This window comes from Ursus arctos, unplaced genomic scaffold (assembly GCF_023065955.2).
Source record: "Ursus arctos isolate Adak ecotype North America unplaced genomic scaffold, UrsArc2.0 scaffold_11, whole genome shotgun sequence".
Lineage (NCBI taxonomy): Eukaryota > Metazoa > Chordata > Mammalia > Carnivora > Ursidae > Ursus > Ursus arctos.
The window spans coordinates 4606808-4629915 of NW_026622775.1; the positions used below are offsets into that span (position 1 = coordinate 4606808).

At 37.5% G+C, this 23108-nt stretch overlaps 1 protein-coding gene across 1 annotated transcript in view; it reads right to left on the bottom strand.

Annotated features, from left to right (window-relative positions):
- Nucleotides 1-23108, bottom strand: part of COL25A1 (collagen type XXV alpha 1 chain) — a 426836-nt gene that overhangs the window by 23864 nt on the left and 379864 nt on the right. The window contains 5 exon segments of the mRNA XM_057310227.1: nt 1259-1303; nt 8587-8664; nt 9590-9634; nt 11988-12056; nt 16554-16616. Of these exon segments, the coding sequence (XP_057166210.1) occupies nt 1259-1303; nt 8587-8664; nt 9590-9634; nt 11988-12056; nt 16554-16616 (300 nt within the window).

Genomic DNA, 23108 nt, shown 5'->3' on the forward strand with positions numbered 1-23108 from the left:
GGCCAATTTTGGTTCTGAAGACTTAGTCAAGGGAGGAGAAGAACACGGAACTTAGATCCTAGTCGACTCTACACAGATGAAGAAGGAACTGCCGGTTTCCTTCTTGGTTGTCTAATCCAGCTCACCAAGATATTAGAGAGTAGGGATCCAGGCTGACTTGCTTACCAGGAACAAAAAGCTGGAGCATTTTTGTGTTACATTTCTTAGGGACCAGAATGGGATAGAGAAATAGAAAGTTAACAAATCCCGAACCTTACATTAATGTTTTACATGAGATCTGTTTGAAATTAGGCTCCATGTTCTAAATATATGGGTAAGGACCTCAGCAATATTTTACTCCTATACTCCTTTTTTTATAACAGAAAAATTACTTTCTATGTGCTAGCTTTCTGTTTTTAAGTATCTTGAAAAAGGAGGGTACAAAAGCTGGTGGGCGGGTGTGTGTGTAGACAGACTTAACAAATACACTGCCTTAAAAGGCACCAACAAAAGATGGATTTCAAAACCACTTGAATCTCCTACAGAACTCCAACGATGAAAGTCATATTTCAACAAACATAGCTCAGTTCTGAAAAGCTACAGACATTGGCCATGTGTTAACTGTCAAATGTGGTTAAACAACTAAGTTTAAGTTTTGAGGGATAAAGTTAACACCACTAATAAATTTGAGATATAATCAAGTAATTCTAAGTTTCTGCTATCCATAGGTGGTATGCTTCATTAGGTAAGATTTACATGGCAGAATGTCTGAATCAATATAATAGGATTTGTTATAAAAATAACTCAAAAATGATTCCTCAAATTGTCATCTGTGAATACATCATGCTCAAGCTTCTCTTGTTCTTTTTATTACAAATGAATTGAAGGGAAAAATCTTTTTTAGTGTTAAATTTTTCTTCAATCCTCCTCTATAGAAATATTTTCCTTTTTTCATACAGTACATTTAGTGGTTCTTTTACCTTTATGATTTCTGTAAAACTTGTTTTTCTCTTGTTTAATACTCTGTTTTTCTCAGGGTCCCCCCTCTAAATTTAATGCTATTCTCATTTCTCTCCCTTCTTTACTAATTTTCCTTTTTTTTTCCCAATCCCGCTTCCTTCAGCCCAGACTTCCATGTCTATTCTTAGCTCTCTTAAGCAATACTGCTGATCTCAGCTTTCCAGCAGTTTGTAAGAATGATTTTTCGAAGGTACATCTATTTAAGGTGGGATTCTCTGTACCATACGTGGTAAAGGAAACAATTAAGATAAAGAATAACCTTTGGCCCTTGTAGTCCTTGAGGTCCAGGTGGTCCAGGGGGGCCCTAAATCAAGAAAAGACAAAGTTTTAAAAAGTAGTAAGTATATGTATTACAATTTATGCTTTAAATAAAAAGTACACTACTTCCCTTATTTCTGTCATAATCAAACAACCCCCAATATTAATTTGCAATGAGGACGAATTTCACCAGCCATGGAATTATAAAAATGACCTACTTATATGCAAAAATATCAATACATTTAGGTAAAGTAATACTGAAGATGCTTTTGAGTTGATTCTATAAGATAAGGCAAAACTGCTGCTGTGTCCCACATTCATCTCCTTGGGAAGAGTTAGCTTACTAATATTACCCATGTTTCTAGACACCTGGCCTCCCCCATGACACAAAGGATTTGATTTCCCAAATACTAAGCCAAAAAGCTATACCATTACAAGGCCAAAGACTTTGAGAAACTTAACAATAACTTTTTTTTGGTCTTTTTCACTAAGCAAACAAATGATTTAATTGGGGCAAACGTTGTAAAAGGTTATTAATATAAGGAAGCATAAAACTAAATATCAGACAAAGACAAGTGCTACATTAGTACCATTATGACTGCATGCATCAACACCAAACATGAAGTCACAGACCACAGAGATCATGCAATAGGAGTTACCGTGACAGTTAAGGTGGTAATCCTCTGTTGGGAAAATGTATTGACAAAGACAGCGTTACCTATTTTGTATGCTTAAGTACAATAATACACTTCTGAAATAATCAATTTTTTGAATATGTTCTGGCAAGCCTGATGTCTTATAAGGAACTGACAAGACACTGAAAACATATTACCCTATTTTTAAATGAATATAGTATAGTTATAAAGATTTTGGGGGGAGCAGGGGTCAGAATGCCATTCATCACCTGATAGATTGTTTCTTAAACTATTTTTAGATTTTTCCTTAAAAAAAATCCATGTGTAAAGAAAAAAGAAAATGTCAAAATTTTAATTCACCTGATTAAAAAATTTATGTAGTAGAATGGTGTAACATAGAGCTTTGCTGGCATGACTGTGAACTGAGAAACTGTTATTCACAAGAGGTCCATTCTAGAGCGCTTCAAATAGAGAAAACGGAAATATTCAATTGTATGTGTAAGTAATATTTTTTTTCTTTTTTAGACTTTGGCTTATTTGTTGCATTATAATTAGCTTTTTTGGGTGCTATGGCTACAGATAGGAGTTGACGTGGAATTCATCCAGTTTCTTACTGTAAAGTACTAGAGTACGGTAACAAAATTTATTCTGTCAAAGTATGAATCTCCACAACATTTCATCCTTAATCCATGAATTATTTCTGCATTAATGTTTTCTAGTCTAAGTCTCACGCTAAAAGTTCTTTTTGTGTGTGTGTGAGAGAGAGAGGGAGAGCACGTGCAACCAGAGGGGTGGGTAGTAAGGAAGGGCAGAGGGAGAGAAAGAGTTTCAAGCAGGCTCCACACCCAGCTTGGAGCCCCAGGTGGGTCTCGATCTCACCACCCTGAGATCATGACCTGAGCTGAAATCAAGAGTTGGTCATTCCAGGTGCCTGGGTGGCTCAGCTGGTTAAGCATCTGTCTTTGACCTGAGCCAAAGACTCCCAGGGTCCTTGGATCGAACCCCGCATTGGGCTCTTTGCTCAGTGGAGAGCCTGCTTCCCTCTGCTGTTCCCTCTGCTTTTCTCTCTCATGCTCTCTCTCTGTCAAATAAATAAATAAAATTAAAAAAAAAAAAGAGTTGGTCGTTCAACCAACTGAGCCACCCAGGTGCCACTCGTGCTAAAAGTTCTGTAGGGCCCATAACCACCTGATGTGGTCATAGAGAGATCACATTTTTCATCAGCAAGCCTGGTCACAGAAAAACATTATCCAGTGGCATGTAAACTTGTGAATATCGGCTTAAGACCTCCTTTTTGTTTTCCACTCCTCCATTCCAATTTCTGATTCAGGTTGCTGCTCTTGTTTATTATTGTTGTTGTAAAAAATAATCTTAGTATTACTGATCTTGCTTCAAACACTTGGGTCTCTAGTGATGTGGCATCATCATTCCTTAGAAAACAATATATTTATGCATGTGTACAAATGGTTGAAGTTTGTATTCCATGATAAAATCAGTCATGGTCGCTACAGTCTCATGGAAAACACAGTAGGGAAAAAAAAAACAGCACCAGTGCTTCTAAGACAAAAGGAAAAGTGGTCACAAACTGGGGGCAAATTAAAAAAAAAAATCAAGGCCCAGGTTTTTATACTATCATATTTGTGTAACATAAGGCACCACTTACTTTATTCGTAAGGGATTCACCTGGAGCAGGAGTCAGATTTACGGTTATGAGAAAGCTACTTCTTTGCTCCTATAAGTTGGTGAGTCATTTTAAAAAAGGCCATTAGACTATTATAGAGTAGAAATAATTTCTTTATCACTGCCTTCCAATTATATATTATATTTTTAACTACAAAGCAGAATCATAAAACCTTAGAAAGGGAAGGGACTTTACAATTTGAACTCTCTGAGGTTTTCCAAATGTACCATATTTGAATTCATTTTCCACCTGGACACAAAATAGTTTGTCTTTTTAAAATGTAAGGATAACAACATGTTTTATAATGAGTTGCCTAATAAAGGCATATTATTAATGGTAACTGAACTATGTAACAGATGGAGTTTATGTCATCTTGTTAAATAACTATATTTTGTGAGACCTAACAGTTACATAAGGTGAGTTTCATCTAGCTAATAATAAAAGAACAAATGACAAACTAAGCTTAACTTCTCAACAACATAGTTTTTACCACCATCCTGAAGTACCCATGTGCAGACATACAGACACATCCTCAAGATGTTGGCTCCCTCTGGATTTCTTCTAACTGGTTCCTCTAAGTTAAACCTGGGTGAACTTGGCAGCGTTCTCTCTTGAACTCCACAAATGATTGGAAAACCAGAATTTTTGGTAGTGATGGAGAAAGAGATGTTGTTCTCTATGAGGCACGATGTGAACTGGGAGGCATGAACTGAAGCAACTATAAACAGATTGAAGTCTCACAGCTGTTTTATTCCATGAGATGCTTTTGTGAGTCTCTTTAGAATAAAAGGTTATTTACTTTAGTTTATCATAAAGATGTGAGCTGAAAATCATCCATATTTACACTAGAAAACAGGTTTAAGTTAGATGGTATTGAACATTTTTAAAAACTCGAGTTAGGAAATAGAGAGGTTTTACTGCTAATTTTGGAAACTTAAAAATCAAAATAAATGGCTTATGGCAGATATTTATGTAAATAACAATTTTCAATAGAGGCAATGGTAAAATTTTGTATTTCTAAATGTGATATTTTTATAATTGTAATATACAACTATTAACCTAATTATTTTAGATTTTTTTTGGCAGATTTATTTTTAGAGGAGGTGATAATAAAATGAAATCTGTGGGGCACCCGGGTGGGCTCAGGTTGTTGAGTGACTGACTCTTGATTTTGGCTCAGGTCCTGATCTCAGGGTTGTGAGATTGAACCCCATGTCAGGGCTCCACTCTCAGTGGGGAGTCTGCTTGAGTCTCTCTCCCTCTCCCTCTGCTCCTCCCCTGCTTGTGCTCACTCTCTCCCTCTCTGAAATAAAAAATAAAATTTTTAAAAAAATGAAATCGGCAAAATGGTGACTATCCATTGCTGGTTAAGAATAGAAGAAAAGATGTCTACTACCTCTTCTCAGGCTAATGGCTTAATTAATTTTATTAGGGGCCCTTGTTCCAGTAGAGTACTATATTAGGGAAAAATAGTTTTAAAAAATAACTATAAGCTATTTACAAGCATAACACATAGTTGCCCTAACATCCCTATTAAAACAATAAATCTTTAGGCTGAGATACAAACACGAACTAGTTGCTCTGATGGATATTGACTGGTTTACTGTCGTACAGAACTTGAGGTAGAAGAAGAAACAGCACATATACCATTTCATATCAAGACCTAGATGCCAATTTCTTAAAAAGTACAGTGCTTTTATGCATATCAGCCAAGAGTGTTCAGAAGCTCCTAAAAAGTGACCCTAAGCATAATACTATATTATATGGACTCTTAGAAAAAATCTATTCCAAAACATCTTTACTTTACAAATAAGATCAATGAAGTATAGATACACTAAGTGATTTCCCGGAAGTGACTCAGCTAGTTGATAGCAGAGGAGAGGTCAAAACAGATTTTGGGTTTTAGGCTGAGAGTAGCTTGCTTCATGCTTGGCTCTGTTCATGCAAAGGATACTTTAAAAGACACAATTTTTCCAGAAATGGCCATAGCCTATAATATCAGAGCATTTCTTGGAAGCCAAGAGAATGTATGCCTTTAAAAAGTGGTAGTAGGAGTTATAGTGTCACTGAAAAAAGTTGAAGGGAAATTTATAACATTGCTAATAAATGAAGTTAAAAAATATGTCCTTATATTTTATAAGTAAAAGCTTTGAAAATATGGTAGGTATATCAAAACTCCTTATTCTCTTTCCCTCTTTCCTTCCACGTGCAGTTATCAATTTGTGGGAAAAAAGGAACAATTTAGAAATCTGGTTCTAGAACTTGACAATAGCCTAGAGGCTACTGCTTATGTCTAAACTACTTGCATCAGGAGCATTATTTCAAGCTGTTGACCGAACATACTAACCAAGCAACATACCTCCAAGCAGTAAGCATGCTTCTCTTTGAATTTTACCAGAAGAAAAAGAATGAAATGAAAAGAAAAATAGGCTGAGGGGCTCCTGGGTGGCTCAGGTGGTTGAGCATCTGACTCTTGATTTTGGCTCAGGTCATGATGTCAGGGTGGTGAGATGGAGCCCTGCGTCAGGCTCTGCGCTCTGCATGGACTCTGCTTGTCCTTCTCCCTCTGCTCCCCCGCCCCCGCCCTCGTGCTCTCTTTCTCTCTCTCAAATGAATACATAAAATCTTTTTTAAAAAAAGATTTTATTTATTTATTTGACAGACATAGAGACAGCCAGCGAGAGAGGGAACACAAGCAGGGGGAATGGGAGAGGAAGAAGCAGGCTTCCAGTGGAGGAGCCTGATGTGGGGCTCGATCCCAGAACGCCAGGATCACGCCCTGAGCCAAAGGCAGACGCTTAACGACTGAGCCACCCAGGCACCCCAATAAACAAAATCTTTAAAAAAAAAAAAAGAAAAATAGGCTGAGCTGAAGGCAGATTCTGCAGAAACTATTTAATAGATGCTTTACTAGTTAAAAATGGTAGTTGTAGCAAAGGACCCATAGAAATGTAGATCTACCATATTAGATACTGGGAGTGAAATCATAAAGATGGGGGAAATAATTCAATCAAGTACAAAATGGCAAATATTTAATACTAATTTGGCTTTCAAGGAAAGAAATGGATTGTACATATATGCTAAGTGTACTCACTCATCAATCAGTAATTGTTCAATTTTTGTTCAATATTTACATGCCCAGACCTGTGCCAGGTGTATTGGGGCATATAAAATAAGCACGAGACATATTTCTGTCACCAAGAAACTTACAATCTGGTAAGAGGCAGGACTAAAATAAATTATGTGATTTGAAAACAATTAAAGGTTAAGCTACTGGGCCCTGACTGCTAATGTTTGAAAGGATTAAAAGGAGGAATCATCTGGGAGGCAGCAGTATATTGTTGGATGGGATTTAGATGGAGGAGAGAAAGGGAAGAATGGGATAAACCAGGCAAAAAGAGGGTGATTTTTATGGATATGGTAAATATGACCACTTTTGGGTAAAATCTGTGTTGCAGAGAAATAGAAAATTCTATACAGGAAAGGCAGGATTATAGAGCTTTGACAGTTAGATGAAGAAGGTCAGACTTGATAAAGGAGGTAAGGGGTCATTGAGGTTTCTGAACAGATCAGAGCCATTGAAAAAGTGATAGTTTAGGAAAATTAGTCTTAGAGTGATATGCAGGATGGGTTAGAAAGGGCAGGAAGGCACCCGGGCTAGAAGAATTGGTCAAGGGCCTGTTGCAGGGTTAGCCCTGAAACAAGTAGGATGTGGACCAAGTTGGGAATGCAGAGCATGAGACAACCTTAGGAGACACTTTGAGAAAGGAAATAGTAGCATGTGGTGAGATGTAAAGGACGAAGGACTGAGAATGGTTGAAAATGACTCTAAAGTTTCTATCCCAAGAAAGTCAAAGAATTATAGTATCACTAACAGACAATGATTAGTTAAAAAAGGGAATCATTTGATTGGTGGGAAAAGTGACCGATATAATTGTGTGTGTTGGTAGGAATTGATAAGGCAACGGTGCATCCCTAGTGGAAATACTCTTAGACAGCTGGAGGTACTCGCAGCTCAGACCTAGAGGTGCAAGATTTGGAAGCCACGACACAGAGGAACACGGAACTACTGAACCAAGAAAAGAGCAGAGACTTGAGGATACCAAAAATTAGGGATGACAGAGAAACCGGAAATACTAACATAGCATGGATCTATCAAAGAAGAAATCTAGAAGAAATGAGAGCAGAGGATTAGAAAAACCAGACAGAAAAAATTTCAAAAGGAAGGTGGTTGAGTAGAAACGTCACAGAAAATCAAGGGTGAGGAGTACAACGGGCTTGACCTAGAGGTCACTGATGGCTTTTATAAGAGAAGTTTCAACACAATGTTGATATAGGCTAGAATGGAGGAATCCAAGCATGAAAAGGATGAATAGGAAGCAAAGGTGATGGAGACAAGCCACATGGTCTACGGATTTTTACTCGCTAGGCATTTCTCTATGGTAATACATTATATTATGAATGGTAACAGTAATAAGAAATACCTTTAGAGGACTTAGTATGTGCCAGGTACTTCTCCAAGTGTATAATATGTATTTAGCGATTTCTTTCTTATAACAACTCTTGCGATAGGTACTACTACTATCCTCATTTTACAGATGAGGACGCTAAAGCACAGAGAAGTTAAATAACTTGCCCTCAGTCATGCACTTAGTAAGCAAGATATTTGCACCCAGGCAGCTCTGACTGTAGAGCCATGGGCTCTTAATTGCTTTGCTAGGCTTGCTTTTGGAGCAAGAAGACAAAGACTGGCAAAATGAGCACAAGGTTTAAACCAAATAACACTAAAGCATATCTGAAGGCCGAAGGGAAAGAAAAGGAAAGATTGAAAAATGCTAAGAATAAAGAGGATACACTGGGGTATGGAGAAGGGGATGGGCTCAGGAGGAAGATGTACTTTCAGCGGTGAAGCCCTCAGGGATCCTGGGGCGGGGGGTGTGGAAGCTGATATTTATGCATATTACATGGGTGTTCATTAGTGTCACTGTGTCAGGGGAGGGGGCAGTCACTTGCCTGCAAGGCTTCGTGGAGGTTGCCATTGTAGTCTATGATCTCAGTGGCTCCCTGATCTCCCTTTTGACCAGGTGGACCCTGTGAAGAAAGCCAACAGAGGGAAAATCATGGAAGTTAAGCTAGGCTGTACAACCGACTGTGGCAAAAACAAAATAGCCACGTGCAGCTCTCTCTGACCATCCATTCCGTTGTATGGCTCAACTGCACTCCAGAGTAATCGTGTTCAAATTTTGTCCTTATTGCAAAGGAGACAAACACTTTTAGCTTCCTATGGATTATAGATTAAAGATACAAAATCTGATTTTCAAAAAAAAAAGAGATGATTCAATCTCTGAAACTGTTTTCTGAAAATTAAAAAATGTAGGCTAATCTGATTTTACTTGAGACATTTTGTTGGCTTTAACAATATTTATCAAAGCAATCTTTAATAATCTCTACTCTTCTACATCTCACCGATTGTTTCCTTATTCTTTAAGAAGATAGAATACTGTTCTGTAGGAAATGCTTGGCTTTCTCAATAGGAACAGAATTCCATTAAAATTAAACCAAATAGGGAATCGATATAAGATGTCTACCCTACTCATTAGCTCTGCCACTGAATTTCCATTAGTTATGTCCTAATTCTGTCTTTAAAAAAAGTCTTTGAAAATATGGGCTATTGCTTTCTTTATAATTGGCTTAATTGAAAAATGGAAACTTCTATTAGCTGGATGGTTATGGGCTTGCTATTGCTCAGTTAGTAGAGGGAAAGTAGATAGAAAGAGTTCTTTAGACTTTCTTCTTGTGGAGCTTATTTCATGTGTTAGGATTACACACTCATTGCTCCTGATGACTAAAATAAAAAATAAGAAAAAAAAGGGGGAGCAGCAGAAATAATCAGTATTCCACCTTCAGTGCTATTATTGAGTAATATTAGTCCAGGTGGTTTGTAAAAAGCCACATGGACACATGAGTCAGATTGGGGCTGGTAAGGGCCAAAAGCTTAGATGAGAAATGTACTCACCCTTGGTCCCAGGGCTCCAGAGTCCCCTTTCTCTCCACGATCACCCTTTCCCCAGTGAAAAGAGAAAAAACTGAATTAGTAGTGGGGCCAACGGTCCAGAAATATCTCAAATCTAAGGATGTATTTAATTCCATGCAGCAGCACCTTTGACGTGAATTTCTGAAGTGGAAATAACAACTAGAAGAACAGTAACTACTGACATAGTAAATGCTTCTTTAAGATGCACCGTAAATTCCCCTTGTAGATGACAGAGGATCTTGGAACAACAATATATATGGAAACTCTCTTACTAGAGATTTTCAAAAGCAAAGCACGTGGTTTCTATGATGCCCAAGGTAAGCTTTTACCTCTCAGATTGAGCCATCTTCTTGTTTTTATATGAAGAGATTTGGGGCAAAGGGAAAAAGAGCTAACCAATTGGGTTGTCTGTTTTCCGAGAAAAAAAAAAGTGTGTACATAATCTGGACAGAGAAGGAATGGAGAGCTCAGTCTAGGGAGGGTTAGAAGGGAAAGGTAACCGGTGAGGCCTCTCTTTGATGATGATGAAGATCTAAGGAAAAGACTATAAGGCCTTATAACACTCAGAAGGTGCTGAAGTGGACAGCAGCTAGCTAGAGCAGGTTGGCAGGGCTGAAGGTCAGGGGTAGGGCAAAGCCAGCTTTGTTTTTCAAATGTAATATGAAAAATCTCTAAAATTCCATTCATGGTGTTATTACCCAACCTGGAGAGAAACCAGGAGTAGTCCAAGCATCAAACCACATGGGCATCACTCCAAGAACACTCCAAATTCTCATAAGGCTAAAGAGAAACTTTGGAGAAGAGATTTGAACCTGTGTAGATTTGAAAGTTCTTTAAGACAGCCTTAAATTTGTAGTGACCTTTTCCGAGGTGGAATTTAAAGCATTTTAATATGCCTTTCTACATATTTCATAAAATGGATGTGGACCAGTGAAAGTAAGCAGGAAAAAGGATTTTAATTTTTTTCTATCCACATTACATTAATAACATTGACGATAATAGTTAAATTTGCTATGAATAGAGATTAATAATTTCTGCTCTCTGTTTTCCTCATTTGTTATCCATGTTTTCATGTTATTAGCTGATAACATCTTAAATAACATGATTCTGCTAATAGTATATAGATTATGGCAAAGAGCATGATAAAGGAAAGAATTTCAATCGGTGGTGAAATTTTAATGCCATGGAGAGAGTCAACAAACTTAAAAGCAAAGTATAATTTGAACACTTATCATAAAGACAACCAGGAAATAAATAAGATTATACTCCACATATTGTAAATTGAAGTCTTTTTTTCCCCCAAAGAAGCTATTCTTATGAAATAAGAAACACAACTTCTCTCAAAGAACAGTCTGAAGCACAATAACACACAAAAACAAGATGAAACAAACCAATTGTTTTGAGATAGTATCACAGGGATGCAAATAATTCGATCCCAGTGTGTGAGAGTTTAAAACATGATTCTCTGTGGAAGAGGCAAAAGACACAGCTCTTGAAGGCCTCATGTGACATTAAAATCGTTACTTGGTTACTGACCTTTGACCCCTTTGGGCCTCTAGTTCCTGATTCACCTTGTTTCCCCTATTGTAGGAGAATATGAAGATGGAAAAGAGAAATGACAGAGGAGATAAGAACAGAAAAAAGAAATTAGCAGTGACTCAGAATAACGAAGAAGAATGGAAACACTTTATTATAACTGTCTCAGTATATGGCTTTAAGTAACTTTGGCTATCATAACACAAAGCATAAGTAGTTATCACCATATCACTAGCTCATTCTCTGGTCTCACCACCACCTTCATTCCATTATAATTCTGAAGACTGCCCACCCGTCAGTGGATAGGAAGAGTTCTGTGACTAATCCTCATTAGTCTCAACAGTGTTGGCATAAACTTCTTTTTCATCAAAGACTAAACCATTTCCTGTGTCTCTAGGATGGTTATTAGGTTATTAGAATAAAGTGTTACCATATTAGTTTGCAGGAAGTTTGGAGGAATAAAGACTGAACAGTGAAATAAATCCTTAGCTCTGATATTTTCAGGGTGTTCCACACCTTCAAGTCAGCACAGAAACTAACACAGCGTGTATCAACATTTTTCTAAGTTTTAATACACACTGAGTGATAACATGTTAATATGACTGACCTTCCCCCCCCTTACATTTGGAAGTGTTATTAAATTTGTTTACTGGACAGAACAAACTGGAAAGGTTAAATTGTAAGATTCCTTTTGAAAAGAACCAAACAGTGTGCATTTCAATAAATTGTGATTTTTGCTGTTTTAATACCTGTTGAGGAACTGTATTTTAGTTTCATGTTCCAAAGTAAGTAGGACACATTTCCAAACCAAAGAAAGCTATCTTCCAATGCAAGAATAACTGACCTTTGGTCCAGGGGCTCCAGGCTCCCCTCGCTCACCTCTTCCAGGAGGACCTGCCTCCCCACGTTCACCCTGTCACAAAATACAAAACAAGTAAATGGCAATTCCTCCTTCCCCCCAGGCTGGTCCCTGTAGATTAACAAGCGAATTCAATAAAATCAAGGAAAGCACAGAGTTGCCATTTATTCACCATTTATCCTGCATTGTATTAATCTCAACATGGATTATCTCATTTAATAATCGAAGCAATTGTTCGATGTTTGTATTACCATTCCTATTTTATACACAAGGAAATGGTTTGGTAATGCCTATCTGATACCTATGTTGGTAAATGGAAAACCTTTAAAGGGAATTGATAAGAGCCATCATTATATCTCAAGACAGACATGAACAGTTTTCATTTTGTAGCCACTTTTTAAGATCTGCCAGGGAGAAGCATGGTAAAGTGTCTAAATGCCAGGTTTTGTAATCCGACGACATCCTGAGCGTTAATCCTGGCTCTGTTATTTACCAGTTCTGTGTTTTGGGACAAATTAGTTAAGCTCTGAAAGCCTCAGTTTTCTCTGTAATGTGAAGAAAAGTATAGTACTGATCTCAATTTATGGGGGGCAAAGTGCTCAGAATGGTGCAAGATACATAGGTATTATAGCTTTGAACTATATTCATAGCTCTATGAAGTATGAACACGATCACCGCTCTCAAGGAAAGACAAGAGCCACATGAACAAAATACTTAAGAATTAAGGAGTAATGTAAGGCTAAGATGTGAAAGAGGAAATCCCATAGGGTTTTGAATGGTCCAGATTGGCTCCCTGGAGGTGAGATCTGAGTCATGTCCTAAAGAATGGGTAGGGTGTGTTTTAGAATTATTGTTATTTATGACTGCGCTGTTGATGAGTCCAGCAGCTGCCTAAAACACTTCACATGCATTATCTTACTTAATCCTTGGGACAAAGGAGAAAGGCGTTGGTTCCCAGAGTCTACGGATGAGGAGACTGCCTGAAGCTCAGAGAGGTTAAGTAATTTGGCCAAAATCACAAAGCTTTTAAAGTGGGAGAGCTGTGATGTTAAACTGATTATGCTCAATCTTCAACTTTTGCATAAATATTTCTATATGTATATCTTTTGCACATGTCTGGTCATTTTCTTTTTTTTTTAAGATTTTATTTATTTATTTGACACAGAGAGAGAGAGAGAGAGAGAGAGAGAGAGAGAGAGATCACAAGTAGGCAGAGCGGCAGGCAGTGGGAGAGGGAGAAGCAGAGTCCCCTCTGAGCAGAGAGCCTTGATGCGGGGTTTGATCCCAGGACCCTGGGATCATGACCTGAGCCGAAGGCAGACACTTAACCCAGTGAGCCACCCAGGCGCCCCTGGTCATTTTCTTAGGATAAATTCCTAGTTGGGGAATTACTGGGTCACAAAGTACAAACATTGGAAAAGCTTGCCACATGACTCTCTGGGAAGACTGTGTCATCTTCCATTCCTGAACACAGAATGGAGAGTGTCGGCTTCCTGCGTGATGGGTAGAATTGCAATAATCAAACGGGTTTGGAATTCAGACATAACTGGTGATGGCTTGTTGATGGGTGAGAAAGTCACCGTCCTCACCGAAGGAACTGATTCATCATGGAAAGGAGATCCGTCCTGGGTGATTTTGGGTTCTGAATCCCAAGGTCGTTATCTGTATCATGCCCATTCTGGGAAGCCTGGGGGGTTTTGCGGGGGAGGTGGGATAGATTAGGGCAACCATTAAAGAAGACTCAGCAGGTTGTTCAGCATGAACTGAAAAGAATGTGAAAGTGGAAGAAAGGCAAAGACCTGTCTGGATGGAAGAGATGGAGGGGATCTTCCAGAAGGGATTTTCCAGGGATTAGAGATGGAAAGGCCTCTGTTGATATATGGAATTTTAATTTTTAAAAAATGTACCTTATTGGGTCTTTCTTTTAATATTTTACAGAAGAATTCTAAAAGAGTAATTATAAGCTTATTTTAAAGAAAAGCAAAAGCCTGAGAAAATCTTTGATCTATAGCGTACTACAGGAGTGAGGCCTACATATCTTTACCCAGAATCACATTTGTCACAATGCCCCTGATTAGCTGCTTGCCATCCTATGGAATTATACTATTTATGTGTTTACTACTATCTCTCCTTCCACCTCTGTCTCACACATACTGGAATGGAAGCTTCAGGAGAGTAGAGACTTTTTGTTGCATTTACTCTTCATCCTCAAATATTAGAAAAACATCTGGCAAAAAAAAAAGTGCTGAATTAATGAATAAACATTTTATTCAAAGTATTCTGAATTATTCATAATAAAACCCCATTTCTTTAGACTGATACAAGTTTCTCTCCGACACCTGATACAGATGCTGAGGATGCAGCAGTACATAAAAACAGGTTTTTAGACAACATTACCCATCTTCCTTCCTTACAATCTCTTCACTGTGTTGGGGATAAAATATGCAGGATTAGTTTTTTTTTTTTTAATCTGAACTTAGTGGTACAAATCCAGACTTGCCTACACAACTGGAAAAAGGCCACTGTTCAGCTGAGAGAGAATTTTAAATAAACATGACTTTCCCATTATGATACCAAATTCATGTTAGGCAGTTCAGCCGAAAATTGCTAACATTGTTAATATAATTGTTAAAATATTGTTAATAAATTTCCTGTCCGCATCCCTTCTGTGACTATACGAAACAAGTACAGTACATTCTTTACTTTTTTTGGGAATTCAGAGCAGTATCTATTAAAATCAGGCTGGGATCTTCATGAACAAAAATCAATGTTGATTCGGCAGGTTTACATCTGGATTTTTTTTTTTTTTGAAACTCCAGAGTAGTTTATTTTTTATTTTTATTTTTTAAAAAGATTTTATTTGTTTATTTGAGAGAGAGAGACAGAAATAGCAACAGAGATAGCGAGAAAGCACGAGCGGGGAGGAGAGGAAGAAACAGACTCCCCACTGAGCAGGGAGCCCGATGTGGGGCTCATGTGGGCCTCATCCCAGGACCTTGGGATCATGACCTGAGCCGGAGGCAGACACTTAACCGACTGAGCCACCCAGGTGCTCCAACTCCAGAGTAGTTTAAAGATTTTATTTTTAAGTAATCTCTATACCGAACGTGGGGCTCAAATTCACAAGCCTGAGGTCAAGAGTCTCATGTTCTACTGACTGAGCCAGCCAGGCGCCCTGAAACTGCAGGGTAGCTGAAAATCAGTGGACTAAAGAAATGATATTTAGGAATGAACTCTATTCCCTACTACCTGTGTTTCTTCTACTTCCCCATTTTTAGCAAACAAAATGCCACAAACATTTGAAGATCTAGTTCACCCCTGGTTCTCTCTGACATTGACCAAGTTTTCTATTTCTTTGTGCTGATCTCTGAGGCTGGCTTCTTTCTTTACCTGGCTCTGAGGCTGCAAACCTGAAGAAATACAACAGTTCTCATATGAACACGGAATCCTCATTATTCTCTTGCTTCCTCTCTCTTTATTCCAGAAAGCACATTTCTTGTGTGAATCTGTTCAGGCTAAAAGAGGCATTCCTCATATTTTGTTAATAAGCCTGACAGCTCATTATGTGAAAAAGAAATTGCTTGAGAAAACAGCCATTTTGCATAAATTCTACTGAATTTCAGTCCCCCTTAGGCCACACATAGTTTCCATTTACTAGGATTAGAGTTATTTTCTCTCGATCAGCGGAAATGAGGACCCGTCTGTCAAAACAGGCCATGAACATATTTCCCTAGCTCTTAGAAATCATCCTGGCTTATTTCTGGTGAATGCAATACACATTGAGGCAAAGAGTTCTACGGTTTAAGAATAAAAGAATGTAGTTTGATCTAATTTTGCCCCTTCGATTCGTGAGTCTGTCATGAGTAAAGTTCCATCCTCAGAGCTGTACCTTTTTATGTCTTACTGAGTAGATAAAAAGAGAACTATGGGTCCAACTACATCCGCCACAACATAATTTTTTATATGGTGGCATATAGATTTTGCTTTTAGGGCCCTCTCGAGGGTTGCCAAGTGGAAGATCATGACATGGTTTCATTACAGGTTCCTTCTGCAGACATTATTCAGGAAAGATCCTTTTGAGATTAGACACTTAGGAATCTATATGACATCAGTACTTGCCTTTGAAATCTAGGGAGTGTGCGGGGGGAATAGTAATAATGTTTGATTTACAAGTATATCCTAAAATTGGTGATAAGGAGCAGAAGTTAATGTGTTCTATCTCTCATCAGAATCCCCCCACTTTTTCATATGGTCAGGAGGCAAACAGCATCATATCAATTTAGGAACAATTTGGGGGACAACAGGAGCAACTAATATATTTCATTATCCTGTTGTCTTACCTGAGGCTTTCTGGAATTAAATTCCTATTACTCCATTTAATGTGGTATTCCCATTAGAAGTGTTAATAGATGATAGGTGATTTAGTTCTCTATTAGGCAAAAATATCTGGTCACCTAAACAATAAAATCACTCTACACTTCTTTCAACGCAATGGACTAAAATATATAACAAGATACTTCAGAAATAAAGGAAGGAGAAAACCCCACTTACCTTTGTTCCTGGTAACCCTGGTAAGCCCGGTTCTCCTTGAGGACCAATGAAACCTGGTTCTCCCTTTAAAAAAAGATGGACATACGAGATTGTTATTCATTTGGCAGTAAATAAGTAAAGTTAAACTGATTTACTTTCACTGGGATTTTACTCCTTTGATTGTATGCAGCTTTCCTGCTGAGACCCAGCTACTGAGTATAAAATTAATCGGAATTTGTTTTGGTCAGTGAAAATACTCTAAGCAAATGTTTAGAGAAACTTGAGAAAGTAACAGTAAAAACCAGACAGGTGTCTTTATGTTAGGGTGGATGTGGTAGGTGGCCTTTAAGATAGGCCTCAATGATCCCACCTCCTGGGTATTCATGCCCTTGCGTAGTCCCCTCTGCTAAAGTGTAGATTGGACTTACTGACTCATTTCTAATGAACAGAATATATTGGCTGATGTAATGGGATATCACTTCAGAGACTAAGTTATAAAAAGACTGTGGCTTCCGTCTTGGGGGACCCTTCTTGTTCTTTCTCACTTGGATCACTTGCTTTGGGGAAAGCAAGCTGCCACGGCAAGCTGCCACGCTCTGAGCAGCCCTATGGGGAGGCCCACATGGTGAGGACCAAAGTCTGCCAACAACCATGCGTGTGAGCTTGGGAGTAGACGGTCCACCCGGGTGTAGTAGAGTCTTCAGATGAAACCACAGTCCCGGCTGCCAGTTTTGACTGCATCCTCGTGGGAGACACTGAGCCAGAGGCACCCATCTGAGTTGTGCTCCAATTCCTTTTCTTCCAAATCTGTGAGGTAGTTGTTTGTTGTTAGTTTTGGGGGTAATATGGTAGGCAGCAATAGATAACTGATATACAGGTGTGGCTAGGGAAGAGATTCAGGAATGTCCAGCGTGAAAGGAAAAATATCTCTCCTTGCTGTACCTCCACAACCTCTTCCCCACTACCTGCAGGAAACCAGGTTGTGATATAGTAAAATATATATTTAGTCTTGTTCCTGGTTCCTTGCACAGAGCTCCCCTGGAATTTCCTGAGTGATAAAGAGTAATTGGAGTATCTTTTGTTATTTATAACAAACCCCTTTCAAACATACCTGAATTTATGCTAATGAGGTGACTTGGTGGGTTCTTAGATAGCTTCAGGATGGGGGCTGTGCTAAAGTTGGAAGTTTCCGTCTTCCTCCCCTCACCATCTCCAGAGAGGGCAGAGGGGTTGGCGATTGAGTTCAATCACCAGTGGCCAATAATTTAATCAATCATGCTTACGTAATGGAACTTCTATAAAGATCTTTACATGGTAGGGATTGGAGAGCCTCAAGTTGGTGAACACGTCAATGTGCTGGCAGGATGGTACATCTCAACTCCACGGGGACGGAGGCTCCTGTGCTTGAGACTCTTTTGATCTCACCCTACCTAACTCTTCATTTTCATCTTCTATAACAAACTGTAATAGCATGGCATTTTCCTGAGTTTTGTGAGTTATTGTAGCCAATTATCAAACTTGAGTGGGGTTAAGGGTGGGTTGGTTGTTGGTACCCTCAAATTTGTGGCCAAGTCAGAAGTGTAGATAACCAGGGGACACAGTACTTGTGACTGGGCTTCTAGACCATCCTTTATATAGAGGGTGAGAGTGAGGGCAACTTCGTGGGACTGAGCCCTTAAAACCTGTGGAGTCTGATGCTAACCCTTAATAGTTGTTGTCACAATAGGATTGAATTGTAGGACACCCAGTTGGTGTCAGAGGATCAGAGAATTAGAGAACTGGTGTTGGAAAAGATACCATGTGTTTGATGTCAGAAAACACCTGAGACCAGGGTTCATATTTTCTTCAATATCCATAAAGTTTTATTTTCTTTTTAACGATGTGAGCTCAAATGTAAGGGTCTAACTTCCTGAAATCCATAAAGAAGTTTTAAAGCAAAAATGTACTTACTGCTTCCCCCCTCCCCCCAATTTGGATTATTTCTGGAGCAGTTGCTATGTTATATAATACATTTGATTTTTTTCTAATGTAGTGATATTTCAACATTTGTTTTTTGATACTTAGAGTTGAGCAGGAAGATACAAAGAGGATGTTTTATGGAAAGTGCTTAAATGTCATCAAATATTTTGAAACATATGAGTTTTAAAAATAGGTGTATAAAACCTTGGGTACTGGGTGGGGAACAAAAGGCTACAATAAGATAATAAAAATAATAACAGTTAACAAGAAAAAAAGGCTATCACTACCACAAAATGTATAGAACTCAAATATATTTATCTCTAGCTCTGATGCTCATTGTACTGGTTTAAAAAAAAAAAGGTGGAGGCTAAGTAATGCTTTAGGCTTATTGTTTGTGAATTTTTTGTGACTCTAGTCTACCTGTTCCCATACCCTTACACATAATGGAAAGGAAACTCTGAACAAATAATTTTTAGATGATCTCTTAATGGTCTAAAATGAAAATCAACAATATTCGGAGAAATCAATGATGACCATTCTACTTAAAAAAGTTTAACTTATTATTTTAAACAAAAAAATCACATGGAATACATTTATTTACAAGATACTTCTCTCAATAAAATTTCATATACAAATACATAAATAAATATTCTCTGTCCACCCTCAAGAAAAAAGTTATAATAAAGTCAATGTGTATCATTAGTAATGACTTACTGTCATGAAAATCTAATGTGAGTTAATAGGTTGAAAATTTATAGGTAGAAAAGACTCTTGAATATCTTCAAGTAGAAATAAACTGATCTCACTATTTAGCAAAGCAAATAGAACACCGTTAAAGCGTACTAGTAAAAGAGAAGAAGAAAGAGTAAATGTTGAAAAAAAAATGTACTTCTTATTCATGTTAGTGTTTAGTTTATAAAAAAGATGAAGCATGCAGTTTCAAAATTCACAAATAAATAAATAAGGCTTTGTGATCTCAGTGGTCAGACAAAAGTGATTTTTCTTCCCTTAAAAAAATAGAATATACATTAAATTCTCCTGAGGAAAGTATAGTAAGTTCCCTTAAATAGAATGTTCAGGGAGAAATTTTTTATTTCAAGATACACAATTAACAATGCATTTGATAGTCACAATGATTTTAGCACTGCTAATATTGGCTAATTTTAAAGACTTTGAGTATGATTAGTTTTACCTTATTTCACTCTAAGAAAACATCTATCATATTGATGTATTCATTTCTTATTTCAGTTTATTCAAGGGGAAAATAGCATACTTAACTTTAAGATCACAATTTTATGTTTACTTAATTCCAGAACTCTCAACCACTATGGAGACACTATCTTAATCCTCTCTGTATTTTGCAGAATGGGGAGGAAATAATCATTGGTCTCTTTTCTGTCTCAGGCTTAAAAGACAAATTGTTGAAGTAAATCATGCATAAATATGTCTACTCATAGTCTTGAGTTGGTCGGGTTGTTTCTTAACTTCCTAAGCTAATGCCAGAGGTCCTCAAAGTGCCTTTTCATTTACCTGTATTAGTGTACACAGTAGGAAAAGTTTACTGATATGGTTTCAGATTCCACATTTCATTTAACCTTTAAGAAACTACCATTTGTAGAGTTTGGGGTAGTACTGAAGAAGAATATCCACAATTTTATGAAAAGTCTATTAAAATACTCTTCCCTTGTCCAATGACATATCTGTGTGAGGCTGTTTTTCTTCATACACTTCAACTAAAACAACAAATTGCAGCAGATTGAACGCATAAGCAGATATGACAATCCAACTACCTTCTGCTAAGCCAGACATTAAAGAGATTTGCCAAAAAAAAAAAAAAAGTATAACAATGCACTGTTCTTGGTAATTTTTTGTTTTGTTTTGGAAAATTCAGTAATATTTCATTAAAAAATGTTATTTTATTAACAAATAATGGGTTTCTTAAATTCCTTAATTTTAATTTCTAATAGGAAAACATCAACAAATATAAACCTACATAAATGAAACTGAATTAAATTCTTTCAATCCTTGGGGCGCCTGGGTGGCTCAGTCGTTAAGTGTCTGCCTTCGGCCCAGGGCGTGATCCCAGAGTCCTGGGATCGAGTCCCACATCAGGCTCCTCTGCTGGGAGCCTGCTTCTTCCTCTCCCACTCCCCCTGCTTGTGTTCCTTCTCTCGCTAGCTGCCTCTCTGTCAAATAAATAAATAAAATCTTTAAGAAAAAATTCTTTCAATCCTAGTTCTTAGGTGTGTAAAGGAGTTTTGAGACCAAGATTTTTGATAACTATTGGTACAAAGGTACAGAATTGAGTTAAAGCCTGGCTTTGCAAATTGGAATCCTGAGGGGCCCAATAATGGAAGATTCTGCTGTTGTTAATGGGTGGTATGCAAAGTACTTAGTGCTGTCTCTAGAATAAAGTAGATGAACAATAACTGTTTGTTATTATTGTTGCCCTCATCTTACAGTCTCAAAAATGCTAGCTATCATTATTATTGTTGTTGTTAGTAATAGTATAACAACATCTCTGCAACTAATTGGGGATACACAAGGTGACTTCTTCTTTCTCTATAACCTGTATGGAGCTATACTGAATACCTTTCCACTTTCTTCCAAGAAGTAACCCTAAATTTTCTCATGTGAATATATTGTCGTTTCATGAGACAATATCCAGCTGTCAGAGACTTTAGGACTGTAAAAGCAGAAGTGTATAAGGTAGAGAGGTGACAGGTGTACTAAGAATGAGTTTTCTTCCTGTAAGGAAGGAAAAAGAGAAAATGGTCATACCTACTGAATTTCTCTAAGTAAATGTAATCCTTTAAAAAAACATCTTGCCACTTTGACAAGGACTGATTAAAAGTTCTAACCTCCTAAAATGTTTAGGAGAAAAGCCATGACAACCTATGGTTTTGTGGCAAAAAAAATTAGCAATTGGTTTTTCTACTATAGTCACATTTCTAGTTAACCAGAATAGAGGAAGGAGACTGGGTTAGGGGAGGTAGGGGAAAGCAGCTGAAATATGATCCAAGCACAAAACACTTTTGGGAAAAAAAAATCTCTGGAGAAAATCAGACTATACAAAAATGAGGTTATATAAGTTTTCAGGGCAATGAGCAGGAGAAGTAACTTTTTCTTTTTTGGACTATATAATAATTCTCAGAGCTATTTTTATACAACTAATCTGATTTAATCAATGGGAAATAAGATTGCTAAATTGGAAATTATTCACACACATTTGTTTGAGTACACAAGGTAGGGGAGAGAGACGATAGAGAAAGTAGGAGCCACAGTGCAATTAAGCCCTTACACTACTTTTAATGAAGGGGCAACTAAATGTAGAGTTTAAAAAAAATTTATAAGACAATTAATTGAATTAGAAAATCCAAGTTAGAATTTCTATGAGCCATTTCAGGAATAACATGCAAACATGAGGCAGAGATCCTTTGAAAAGGGCAGATGATGCCTGTCATAATCAGGGAAAATGTATTTACACAGGTAAACAGCATGTAAAATAGCTCCACCATTGAAGTAAAAACAATAAAATATGACATTTTCTGAAGCAATATTAATCTTTTCAGTTTATGATGTGCTAGTGCTTTTTTAAATAAATGACAACAAAAATATCTAAGGAAAATAGGGGAAAGGCAGAGCTTTGAACATTGGTTTGTCTTAACACCAGGGCCTCAATGAACAGCATAAAAATGAGTTGAGAAGATTCGTTACTTCAGAGCCACTTTAATCTGTTCTCCTCTCAAGTTTCATATATATATTTATTTTCTCTCATTTCATATATATATACATATATATATACACATTTACATTTTCCTTCATCTCTCTTCTCACTCACCATCTCTAGTGAGATAGCATTTTAGGTTTTTACTTTTGTTCCTATTGAGAACAAGATTACAAAGCCAATTGGGATCCCCTTGCTATTGGTGCTGCTGACCCTGCATGGAAGGAAATCAAGAGTGAAGGCAACCAACTGACAGATCTTACAATGTCATTGCTTGTAAAGTTAGTGCCCAAATACAGGGAAAGAGAGAAGTAAAAATTAGAGAGAGAAGGAGGAGAAGGAATCATGGAAGAATGTAGGGACAGAGCAAGGAGAAGACAAGAGAGAAAAGAAGAAGAATGGAGAGAACAAGCATCTTAAAATTTTCTGTTCTTCTACCATGACCGTTAACTATTAAATCCAGGTTTAATCTGTTATTTTTGTCATTGTGTTTTCATGGGTCCTGGAAACATCCAACTAGATCTATGCCTGAGACAGACACAGGAAAATAAAACAATTTAATATCTAACTCCTTTTTTAATTTTTTAATTTTTATTTTTTTATTTTTAATATTTTTTATTATATTATGTTAGTCATCATACAGTACATCCCTGGTTTTTGATGTAAAGTTCTATGATTCATTAGTTGTGTATAACACCCAATGCACCATGCAATACATGCCCTCCTTACTACCCATCACCAGCCTACCCCATTCCCCCACCCCTCTCCCCTCTGAAGCCCTCAGTTTGTTTCTCGGAGTCCATAGTCTCTCATGCTTCATTCCGCCTTCTGATTACACCCCCTTTCTTTATCCTTTTCTTCTCCTACCGATCTTCCTAGTTCTTATGTTC